Below are 10,438 nucleotides of genomic sequence, written 5' to 3' on the forward strand. Positions count from 1 at the left end.
AAATCAAACCCGTCGGGGCCATGCGGCGACATGATTTTTCTAGAGTTTGGCGTCATGCTTAAGCTCGTGTAGGTAAAACACACGCTAATTAATCCTGCTCTTCATCTACGGATTATATTGAGCACCAGTTTTAGAAGATCGATCAAAATTCAAACGAGAGCCAAGCTAAGTTTGGAGTAGCACGCTGTCTGTCCACCGAGGACGGCGGGCGGGCCCCACAATTTATATGCAGCAACTGCGTCTGACATGTGGGCCCGTCGTGTCGGCCTGAGTTCTTCTGACTCGTAAAAGACAGGCCCTGGTCGTTGTCGTGTCGTGTGTCCTAATTATGTTGACTGGAGAAAGCTGAAGCAGGGGACTAGGGGAGTGGCAGAGCTCCGTAGATATAGCACAACGCCGAGGTGCAGGGGTTAAGGCCGGTGTGACGTCCGACGGTGACAAAACCCCATAGTTTAGTTGAGAGAGAGCTTTCCTTCGTTGGGCGGACGGACGGACGGACGGAGGTTCACTGCCGGCCAGCAACCTCACCGGCCAACCATGGAGTTTTAATTGCTTTTCTGAGCTTCTCTCTGTCTGCCAGACAGTGCCTCTCTTCTTCCTTCCTTGAGTGGCCTGGCCGCCGCCTCTGCTTCCAGCAAGCCAAGCCGAAGCACAGGCCTACCAATCTCGTCGTTGTCAGCGCCGGCGGCCCTTCTTCTTCTTCCCCACGTCGCTGTCTCTCCGGCTCTGGCGGCGCGCCAGTTTGAGTTTCAGTTAAAGTTGCCCTCCCTTTCTTTCTCGCCCAGTTTCAGTTTGGAATTTTGAACTCTGCTCGGTCCCCCAGCCAAGCCCAAGCAAAAGCTCCAGTAAAAGACGCCTCTTCCCCTTTTTCTCTTCACCACCGTCGATTCCTTCCTGCCTCGTCTCCCTCGCCTTCGGAGCTAGCGCGTAGCGGCGGTGGTCGCGCCTGCATCTGTCTCTGTCTCCCCCAATCTCTCGTTCTGGTGCGGTGTTAGTTTTACTGTCTGGTTCAGTTCTCCCGGGGGGGTGCTGCGGTTTCGATTCTTGTAAGGTTTGGTAGGGAGGAGATGGCGGCGGACGGTGAGCAGCAGAGCCGGGGACCGGAGGAGGATGCGGCGGTGGTGGTCGTGGCGGCGCGGGCGGCGGCGAGGGAGGTCCCGAGGACGGCCGTGGCGTGGGCGCTGACGCACGTCGTGCAGCGCGGCGACTCCATCCTGCTCCTCGTCCTCATGCCGCCGCCGCCCTCCTCCGGTACGCACCTTCTCACCTTCCCTACACCCTCCCTTTCTGCATATGAATTGCATTGTTCAGCTCTTCAGGATTTTGCTTTCTCTGCACAATTTTGCCTTGGAAATGCCTTCAAATGTCCCAGACAGACAGACAGACTCGTATCACTGTATTAGCTAGCTCTTCAGGATTTAATATGTCAGTTCTTCCTCTTGCACCTGAATAATGTCTTGAAATGGCCAGGATTATGACTGGCAGATACCACTGTCTTTTCGTTGAGCTGTTCAGGATCATGACTTGTCTGCACTCATAATTTTCTTGCTTGCATTGGCTGAAATCTTTCGTGCCCCTCTTTCTCCTTCCAGGCAGGAAGTTCTGGGGATTCCCACTCTTTGCGGGGGATTGCGCGAGCGGCCACAAGGCAGTGTCGAACCAGAAGTCGGACGTCTCCGAGCTTTGTGCTCAGATGATGCTGAAACTCCGCGACGTGTATGATCCCAGCAAGGTTAAATTTGGATACTGAACTATAGCTATTGCTGTTGCTGTCCGTCAGTTGTCACTTGGCAATATTCCTTTTTAACTTCTGTTCTTTTGTTTTGTAGATAAATGTGAAGGTTCGGATTGTCTCCGGTTCTCCTTCCGGCGTGGTGGCCACCGAATCGAAGCGAGCGCATGCCAGCTGGGTTGTTCTAGACAGGTAATGTGGCAGTAGCACATCAGCTCCAGTGTTGGCATAGTCATATGTGTTGTTGCTTTTGAATAGCCCCTTAACTAGTGATCATGTTAAATTTGTGTTACTCAGGGAGCTGAAGCTTGAGGAGAAGCGTTGCATGGAAGAACTGCAGTGTAATATCGTCGTTATGAAGCGCTCTCGGCCCAAAGTGCTTCGGCTTAATCTGGTGAAATCTCCTGAAAGAGTGAAGTCAGAAGCAACTGCGCCGCCGCAGCCCGAGCTGAGTGCTTCAGTTCATGAAAATGCAAGTGATGTAAAGGAGGAGCAGATTTCGATTCGAGGTCCTGCTGTGACACCAAGTAGCAGCCCGGAGCCAGAAACACCATTTTACAGCACCGATGTCGGAACATCCTCTGTATCAAGCTCAGACCCTGCCACTTCTCCATTTTGTGCTTCAGAAACGAATAGCTCTCTGAAGAAAGAAGCAACCATGGATATCACCGGGGCATCCTCTGTCGCAAGTCCAGACCCTGCCACTTCTCCATTTTGTGCTTCAGAAACAAATAGCTTTCTGAAGAAAGAAGCAACCATGGATATCACCGGGACATCCTCTGTCGCAAGTCCAGACCCTGGCACTTCTCCATGTTGTGCTCCAGGGGCAAACAGCTCTCTGAAGAAAGAAGCAGAAACGGATGATTTCAAGCAATTGGATGTCAACATATCTGACTCTGAGAGCGAAACGTCAGCTCCTCCGGCAGCCTCATCACTCCAACCATGGATGGCTGACATTCTGGAGGAACCTGCATCATCCAGATTAGTACGAAACCGTCCTAGAACTAGAAGAACTCCTACTGCAGATGCCTTGCTCGAGAAGATTTCCAAGCTGGATCTACTGACTGAAATCAGTGCAGTCAGGAGCAGGTCAGACTTGAACTTCAGAGGAAATGTGAGAGATGTTGTCTCACTGTCAAGGAGTGCTCCTCCTGGGCCACCGCCTTTGTGCTCGATATGCCAGCATAAGACGCCGGTATTTGGGAAGCCTCCACGATGGTTCAGCTATGCAGAACTGGACCATGCAACTGGTGGCTTCTCGAAAGCAAATTTCTTGGCTGAAGGTGGGTTTGGGTCTGTTCACAGAGGGGTGCTACCTGATGGCCAAGCAATTGCTGTCAAGCAGCACAAACTAGCTAGCTCCCAGGGCGATGTCGAGTTCTGCTCGGAGGTGGAGGTTCTGAGCTGCGCGCAGCACCGGAATGTTGTGATGCTGATTGGTTTCTGTGTCGAAGACAAGAGGCGTTTGCTAGTTTACGAGTACATTTGCAACAGATCACTGGATACTCATCTTTATGGTAAGCTAAGCTAGTTTTTTAGTCTGCACACTGACAACTTGAGAAGTTTAGAGAAAAATGCATCAGATTCTGCGGCACAATGCTTGCCCTGATTTCTCATGGAATCTAAGCTAGTTTTACGGCATTTATTTGAGGCATGAGTATGACCTTACTGAACTAAACTATTGGCTGCACAATTTTAGGCCGTAGCAAAGAGACGTTGGGGTGGGCTGCCAGACAGAAGATTGCAGTGGGAGCCGCCAGAGGGCTGCGATACCTCCATGAAGAATGTAGGGTTGGTTGTATAATCCACCGTGATATGAGACCAAACAACATCCTCGTCACACATGATTTTGAGCCGCTGGTATGCTACCATTGTCATTGTGAACAAGTGATACATTTGGAGCCACTGATATGAAAAAGTCATTGTCATGCATTAAAGTTACTTTCATATTTAGATTTATTATGCAATGTTAAGTGTGACAGATTTGTCTTCCCATTGAGTCACCGCGTTAAGTATTGATTGTCGTTACATTATGAGGTTGAAGTTTCTTCATAATGGTGTGACAGGTCGGCGATTTTGGCTTGGCTAGGTGGCAACCTGACGGAGACATGGGTGTTGAAACAAGAGTCATTGGTACATTCGGGTAAGTAATCAGATATATATATACTTTCCATGCTTGGACAAATGTAATTTTTGAAATTGGTCAAATCTTACCCCCTTTTGTTTTTACTATGCTTAGTTATCTGGCACCTGAATATGCCCAGAGCGGGCAGATAACCGAGAAGGCCGATGTCTACTCATTCGGGGTTGTTTTAGTGGAACTTGTCACCGGACGCAAGGCTGTCGATATTAACAGACCGAAGGGCCAGCAATTTCTAACTGAATGGGTGAGTTCACCAAATTATTAATTTGTTTGCAAGGCACCAAACACTCGGTTAATCACTAGTATCGTAGTTTCCTTTCTTGTTTTCTGTTTTGTCAGTTAATGATATGTTACCATTATAGTGGTATTACTATAAAGTATGAGTATGACCAAGTCAGCAGTGATAGTTTTCTCTAACCGAAGAATGACGTTTAAGGAATCTACTATTTGAATGCTGTTTACATCCACTGACATGGAACTGGCTGATATATCTCTACTTGTTTCCAATCAATCACCCGACACAAACGAGGTCCATCTGTGCCACATTCTATGATACTAATCCTCTCGCCTTCATTTGCAACAGGCACGACCTTTACTGGAAGACCATGCGATCGACGAACTCATCGACCCACGCCTCGAGGACCGCTTCTGTGAAAACGAGGTCTACTGCATGCTACACGCAGCAAACCTGTGCATAAGACGCGACCCTCATTCAAGGCCACGCATGTCCCATGTAAGTCAGACCCTATGCAAACATCTCAGCCATCTGAAGCTCTTACTAGGAATGATCTTCCTGTGTGTGCTTACCCCTTCTTCCATGTCCATATTATTACAGGTTCTCCGCATACTGGAGGGTGACATGGTGTTGGAATCCGGCTGCATTTTGGCTCCCAGCAGCGACGCCGGTAGCATGAGCCGGCGTATGCAGAGCGACCGGCTGCATTTTCAGGAGCAGAGCAGCCCGGTTCAGCCTGACCCGCAGTCGCAGTGTGTCGGTGAAGTGAATCGTTCTCATGAGACCTTGAGGAGTGCCTGGGATCCAGATAGGGAGGACCTGTCCCACAGATTGTGGTATCCTTCAGCTGCAGATTGCAGCCAGCCAAGATGAAATATATACTACTATTCTTTGCCTTTGTGTAACAATGTAGTGATTGAGGTATGTATATGCTGCCAATTTTTGCTGCTGTTCATAGTAATGGAGTAGATGGTATTGTAGTAGGGCTTTACATTATGCTGAGCTCTCTGGGTTAGCTCTTGTTTTTGCGCATTAGCCAACTGAGAAAAGTATGCTGCTATACTTGGTGCTGTTTCATATATACTGCCTTTGTGGAATCTCATTGCTTGAGATATATATGGTGCCAATTCTTGCTTCTACGCTCCGTTTATATCTAGTACTAGCTAGGTCTTTTTACATTGTGCTGAGACCTGGCTTAGCCTTTCCGTTCTTTTCCTGCATGAACAGATAAAGACATTGTGCTGGTTCAGTGCCTGTTGGTCTGGAGTCACATTGCTTGTGAATCTGAGCCAATTTTTGTGTTTATGATTTGCCAACATTTTTCCAAGTGCCTTGCCATGGCAGAATTGACTCCCCACAGTAAATACGCAAGACAGAAAATATATAAAAAGGAACATGACTGATTCTCAACTGAGCAAAATCATTGAACCAAACCGGCACACTGAGAGCAGCAAGGGCACCAGAAAAACATCTCATACATGCCATTTGTCCTATAAAGAAAACACAAGAAGCTGCTAATTTTGACTGACACGACACTGATGGGTGCACCTCGGATGTACACGGGATACATGATGACGACAATGAGACAATGATAAATAAAAGATGGGCGAAACAACACACTACTGGCAACTCAACAAGGACACAGTTCCGGGTGAACCGGGCTGCTGCTAGTTGTATCAGGGCACAGGGCATGGACCCCTTCACTTCCCACCTAGCGTCGGAAACTGGGCTTGGTCTTCGATCGCTGGAGCAGGAGCTTGTCGCCTACCACCACCGCCGTTGTAACCGCCACCATTGTAACCCCCACGCAGCTCACCCCGGCCCCTGAACCCACGGCCCCTACCCCGGCCACCAGGGTTGTACCTCTCACCTTCAGCCGGCTTCAGGAATTCATTGATGCTCAGGGACTTCAGGCAGGGAACAAACAGAACAGGAAACATAACAGTTAGGATATAGAACAGTTTACTCAGATAAAAGTTTAGAAGTTACACCGGTTATACAGAGCAGAAGTTTAGCAGGGCAAACAGAAATAGGCATACCTTCTTGGCACGCTCCTCTCTTTCTGCATTTTCTTTCTTTTTCAACTCCTTGTCAGAGCCCTGCATCAGGGGGATTAGGTAAAAATTAACATCTATACGACCACAGGCACAAGAAAGAAGAACACCATATGCACAACTTACCAGCTTGATAAATACTTCATCAGCAACCTTCTTAACTGACAGTTGCTGCATGGACTGCAGCTCCTTATCAACTTCAACTTTTCTCTCCTCGGCCTTCAGTGCGAGCAAAGCTTTCCGCTTCTCCTCCAATACCTTCTCATATTCCTCCAAAGTCATCTCCTGTATAATGGCAGCCAGGGTACATGTTATCAATGACAAATGTGATAGTACTTGGATGATGACATGTCAACATTTTCTCAGCAAAAACTCCCTTGGTCAGGCACACATTGAATAGGAGAAAAAACATCAGAAAGAGTGCAAGCATGCCACAGACCCAATCAAACTTCTACTGAGGTAACTGGAAATGTAAGAGAAGTTAAATATCACAACAAACCACCCAAAAAAGAGGGGAAGATGGTGAAGGGGTACTGGGGTAGTGCAACTCTAACTGAACATCATCAGAAAACAAGCCCAGGGAAATCTCAGAGCAAACTGTGGAAACCAACAAGCAAGGAAATGACACTCAACAGATCGACGAAATAACAGAAAGTCAGAAACTCTAGGGAAAACTATTGCACTAACAAGACTAAACAATACATCAAAGAATGTAAGCTGTTATATGAACCAACTACCAGCTAGATAAAACACGAACTTAGGTGCAGGTTCAAAAAAAATAAGATCCAGAGAGTTTAACAGACTCACTGGATATTCCATTATCGCTTACCAAAAAAAACAGTTTAGCCTTTAAAGTGGCAACTCAGCTACCAATTGGTTAGTCAACACATATCGCAAGCACCCAGCAGCAATCAATTGCTCACTGAGGTCACAGTTGGTGGAGGATCTGACATAGTGCTAAAAAGCTTGTGTCATAAGGTTATAGAAAAAACGAGGCGATACATTATGACTGAAGTATATAGCATTGGTCACCAATGAGAAGAAAATTTCAAAATATGACAATCAGACTAAGCAATATGGCTTGAAAGATGAACTCCATATTACATTATGACTGAAGTACATGAAAGACAAGGAAAAAATGCGATGAGGAAAAAAATGCAGCTTCCAGGGAGGTTAATTCAAACCATTTTTGTACTGTGACAAAAGTAGTTGTTAGGCGAGCATTGTAAAGGAAATATCAAGACTGTTTGAGTAACTGTATGACTTCCGCAAAATAGCATATGGTAGCAAGCTTATGAAACATGGTGTCTGGCATGTCCAGCAAGATAGTGACCATCACCCTCGTCACCAATACAAAATGTACATGCTACTATGGCAAGACAGTGTAAAGTGTAAACTGTGTCTGTAAAGCAATGAGATGATAGCAGAAATATACCTTATCCTCTTCAGCTTCCTTTTCTTCCTCTTCATTCACTGCACCCTCCTTGTCCTTCTCAACTTCAGTCGGTGGTGCATCTTCAGGCTTCTTCTCATCCTCTGCCACAGCAGCAGCAGTCTCTTCAGTGTTGACAGGCTCCACAGTTTCCCTAAACAAGCAAATAAATGGTCAAACACTAAAAAAACAATTCATCAATCACAAAAACCAAAGCTTAAATGACCAATCGATCTTAACTGGGGAAGTCCCTCATCAGTCACAGTTCCCCAGTTGCCACGGCCAGCGCCGTCACGCTTCATCCCAAAGCCCCGGCCAGTGCCGCTGCGGCGCTCATAGGGCCGGTGCGGGCGTCCACCAAACTCCTCAGTGGTCTGCCCATCACCGTAGCCGCCACGACGGCCGCCTCCTCCTCCACGGTAAGGCTGGCGCGGCCCGCGTGCCTGCCTCCCCTCACCATCCTCCCCACGAGCCACGGCACCACCACCATACCCTCCATCGAAGCCGTTGGCATCAGCATCACCATAGTCTCGCCTCGGACCAGTCCTGCCTCCGCGTCCGCCTCTCCCGCGCCCAGCTCCTTCCCTCGGAGCACCATAGTTCCTCGCCTCCTCCACTGCAACCACAGAACAGAGGAACACCAACACACATAATGAGCATCAGATCAAATCAAGCAGACTGAAAAATTCGCAGCACTCTACTCTAATCCGCGGGTACCAAACTACCAAAAGCCATCTAGAGATCGATCCAGCAACCCTACAATCGCGCACCCTTGTAACAACAACGCACACAGACAGAGATCGAGGGAGAAAGAGAACCCCATCAAGAGCGAATCGAAGCTCACCGGCTTGCGCGGGCGGCGCGGGCTTGGTGGGCAGCTTGGCCGCCGGCTTGGCCCCCGCCCCCGCCCCCGCGGCAGGCTTGGCCCCCGCCGCCGCCGCCGCCGCCGCCTTCGCCTTCTCCGCGGCGGCGGCGAGCTGCGAGGGGTCGTCGTTGTCGACGTCGCCGAGGAGGTCGAACTGGTTCATCGACGCCATTCCCCAAACCCTAACTTAAACCCCCACGGCCCGAGACGAATGAATCTAGCAAGCAGCCACCACCGCCACCACCCTCGACGAGATTACCATGCACGGACGACGAACTGACGGGGGAGGAGAAGGAAGGGGTGTCCGTAGAAGTCGTCCGGGAGCAAAACCCTAGCCGCCGCCGCCGCCGCCAAGCTCTCTCGACTCTCCCCTTTGGCTCTTCTGCAGTGAGGGGGAGGCGCTGTACTGTACTAGTGCTGCAGCGAAGTGGTGTGTGTGTTGTGTGATACGGCTTTCCGTTTTCAGACCACGGGCTCGCGTGTCCGGTCTGTGGAAATGTCGGATTTGGGCCTGGAACGTTCAGGGTTAATTACGGGTTATACCAATGTCGGGGACAGTGATGGACCAGGGGTGTTCTCGTCACTTCGTGGGGGTTGGTGGTGCGGAAGAGAGAAGACCCATGGGCTTCGGACGTGGGCCTTTTGGGTAAGCTAGAAAAGGGCTGTTCTGTCGGCCTGGGGGATTCCCTTGGTACATTCAATTCTTAGACCTAAAAAAAAAGGTTTATTCCATTTTAATTTCTAGCTTTTGATTTTCCCAATTTGCAAAAAACAATTTACTTCCTCCGATCCACAAAAAGTGTCGCCACTTAGTACGAAATTTGTACTAACGTAGTACAAAATGGGTAACACTTTTTATGGATCGGAGAAAGTACTTTTGATTTGAAAACCTCAATTTATACTCCCTTCGATTCATAATAAGTGTCATTTAGTACAAAAAACTCACCGGCAGCGTTGACTCCCCTGGCGACGCACGAGGATGAGGACGGCGGCGACGCGCCGATCCGGGTCCACGCTCCTCTCCTTCCTCCATGGTGGTGGATCCATGACGGCATGCTCCTTCCCGGCGGATCCATGGCAGCGGGCTCGTGCCGACACAGATCTGGGGTGATATGTGCCATAGGGAGGCCCTAGCGCGCGGATCCGACCTCTAGAGATCGCATCCCTGCACGGGCAGAAGGGCGCGGCCACACGAGGAGAGGGGCCGGTGGAGCGCAGGCAGGTGCAAGGAGAAGAGAGGAGCGCTGTTTGGAAACGAGATATAAAGGGAGGCGGAGAGGGGCGAGAGAGAGGGGGGGGAGGGGTCGGTTCAGGATGAAGAGGGATGCTGAGTGGGAGGGGGGCTAAGGAGGCGGAGAGGGGTAGGTGGTGGATGGTTGGTGGGGCTGCGCGGCCTTGTGTCACAGGTGGATTCGACCGCACCGCACCATCACCCACTGAAAGAGGCTTCTTGGGTTTTGTTTGTTCATTAGTTCCATCAACATCGACAAAAACGGGTACCAAAAATTTGATTTTTGATTTGGACAAGAAAAGGTAGCTCTAAATTGTTTCCGAAAGAGTAAGCATTGTCTCCACTGTAAACCCACACGTTACATGCATTTGGTCTTCACAAGGTTGAAACATTAAAAAATTAAGCACCACCAACTCATTCAAACTCGATTGGCCTTTTCAGCAAAGATCATGAGGACTAACTAGCTACTTGGTTCTGCTAGCCATTCTTGCTCTCATGGTGGTATCCTCAGGTACCAAGTTCTTGCACACATTTCACAAAACACTTACCATGGATATAGTTTTTTGAGAGATGGATAAATTAATTTCATAGGGATTAAACAACAATACTACTCACTCCGTCCCAAAATACAAATCCACATCAGTTAATTCGGGACGGACGGAGTACATTAATGGTGTCATTCTCTCTGATCCCCACTTGGATTGTTGGCCTGTAATCAGTCCATATGCTTGGAGGTGAAAGCAGAG

At 49.0% G+C, this 10,438-nt stretch overlaps 2 protein-coding genes across 2 annotated transcripts; one reads left to right on the forward strand and one right to left on the reverse strand.

Annotated features, from left to right (window-relative positions):
* Nucleotides 1–415: 415 nt before the first annotated feature.
* On the forward strand, nt 416–5,249 carry LOC100822839 (inactive protein kinase SELMODRAFT_444075). Its single transcript, XM_010232655.3, has 9 exons — nt 416–1,251; nt 1,593–1,732; nt 1,830–1,924; nt 2,030–3,249; nt 3,432–3,592; nt 3,799–3,875; nt 3,972–4,119; nt 4,459–4,608; nt 4,711–5,249. The coding sequence occupies exons 1-9, from the start codon at nt 1,068–1,070 to the stop codon at nt 4,981–4,983; spliced, it is 2,448 nt and encodes an 815-aa protein (XP_010230957.1). The 5' UTR covers nt 416–1,067; the 3' UTR covers nt 4,984–5,249.
* A 243-nt stretch (nt 5,250–5,492) lies between these two features.
* Nucleotides 5,493–8,901, reverse strand: LOC100843766 (RGG repeats nuclear RNA binding protein A). The gene is made up of 6 exons (XM_003567747.4): nt 8,441–8,901; nt 7,837–8,212; nt 7,600–7,750; nt 6,291–6,449; nt 6,150–6,209; nt 5,493–6,017 (listed from the first exon to the last, which is right to left on the reverse strand). Exons 1-6 carry the CDS (start codon nt 8,631–8,633, stop codon nt 5,811–5,813), a joined length of 1,146 nt encoding a protein of 381 aa, XP_003567795.1. The 5' UTR covers nt 8,634–8,901; the 3' UTR covers nt 5,493–5,810.
* Nucleotides 8,902–10,438: the final 1,537 nt, after the last annotated feature.

Source organism: Brachypodium distachyon, chromosome 2 (genome assembly GCF_000005505.3).
Source record: "Brachypodium distachyon strain Bd21 chromosome 2, Brachypodium_distachyon_v3.0, whole genome shotgun sequence".
Taxonomy (NCBI): domain Eukaryota; kingdom Viridiplantae; phylum Streptophyta; class Magnoliopsida; order Poales; family Poaceae; genus Brachypodium; species Brachypodium distachyon.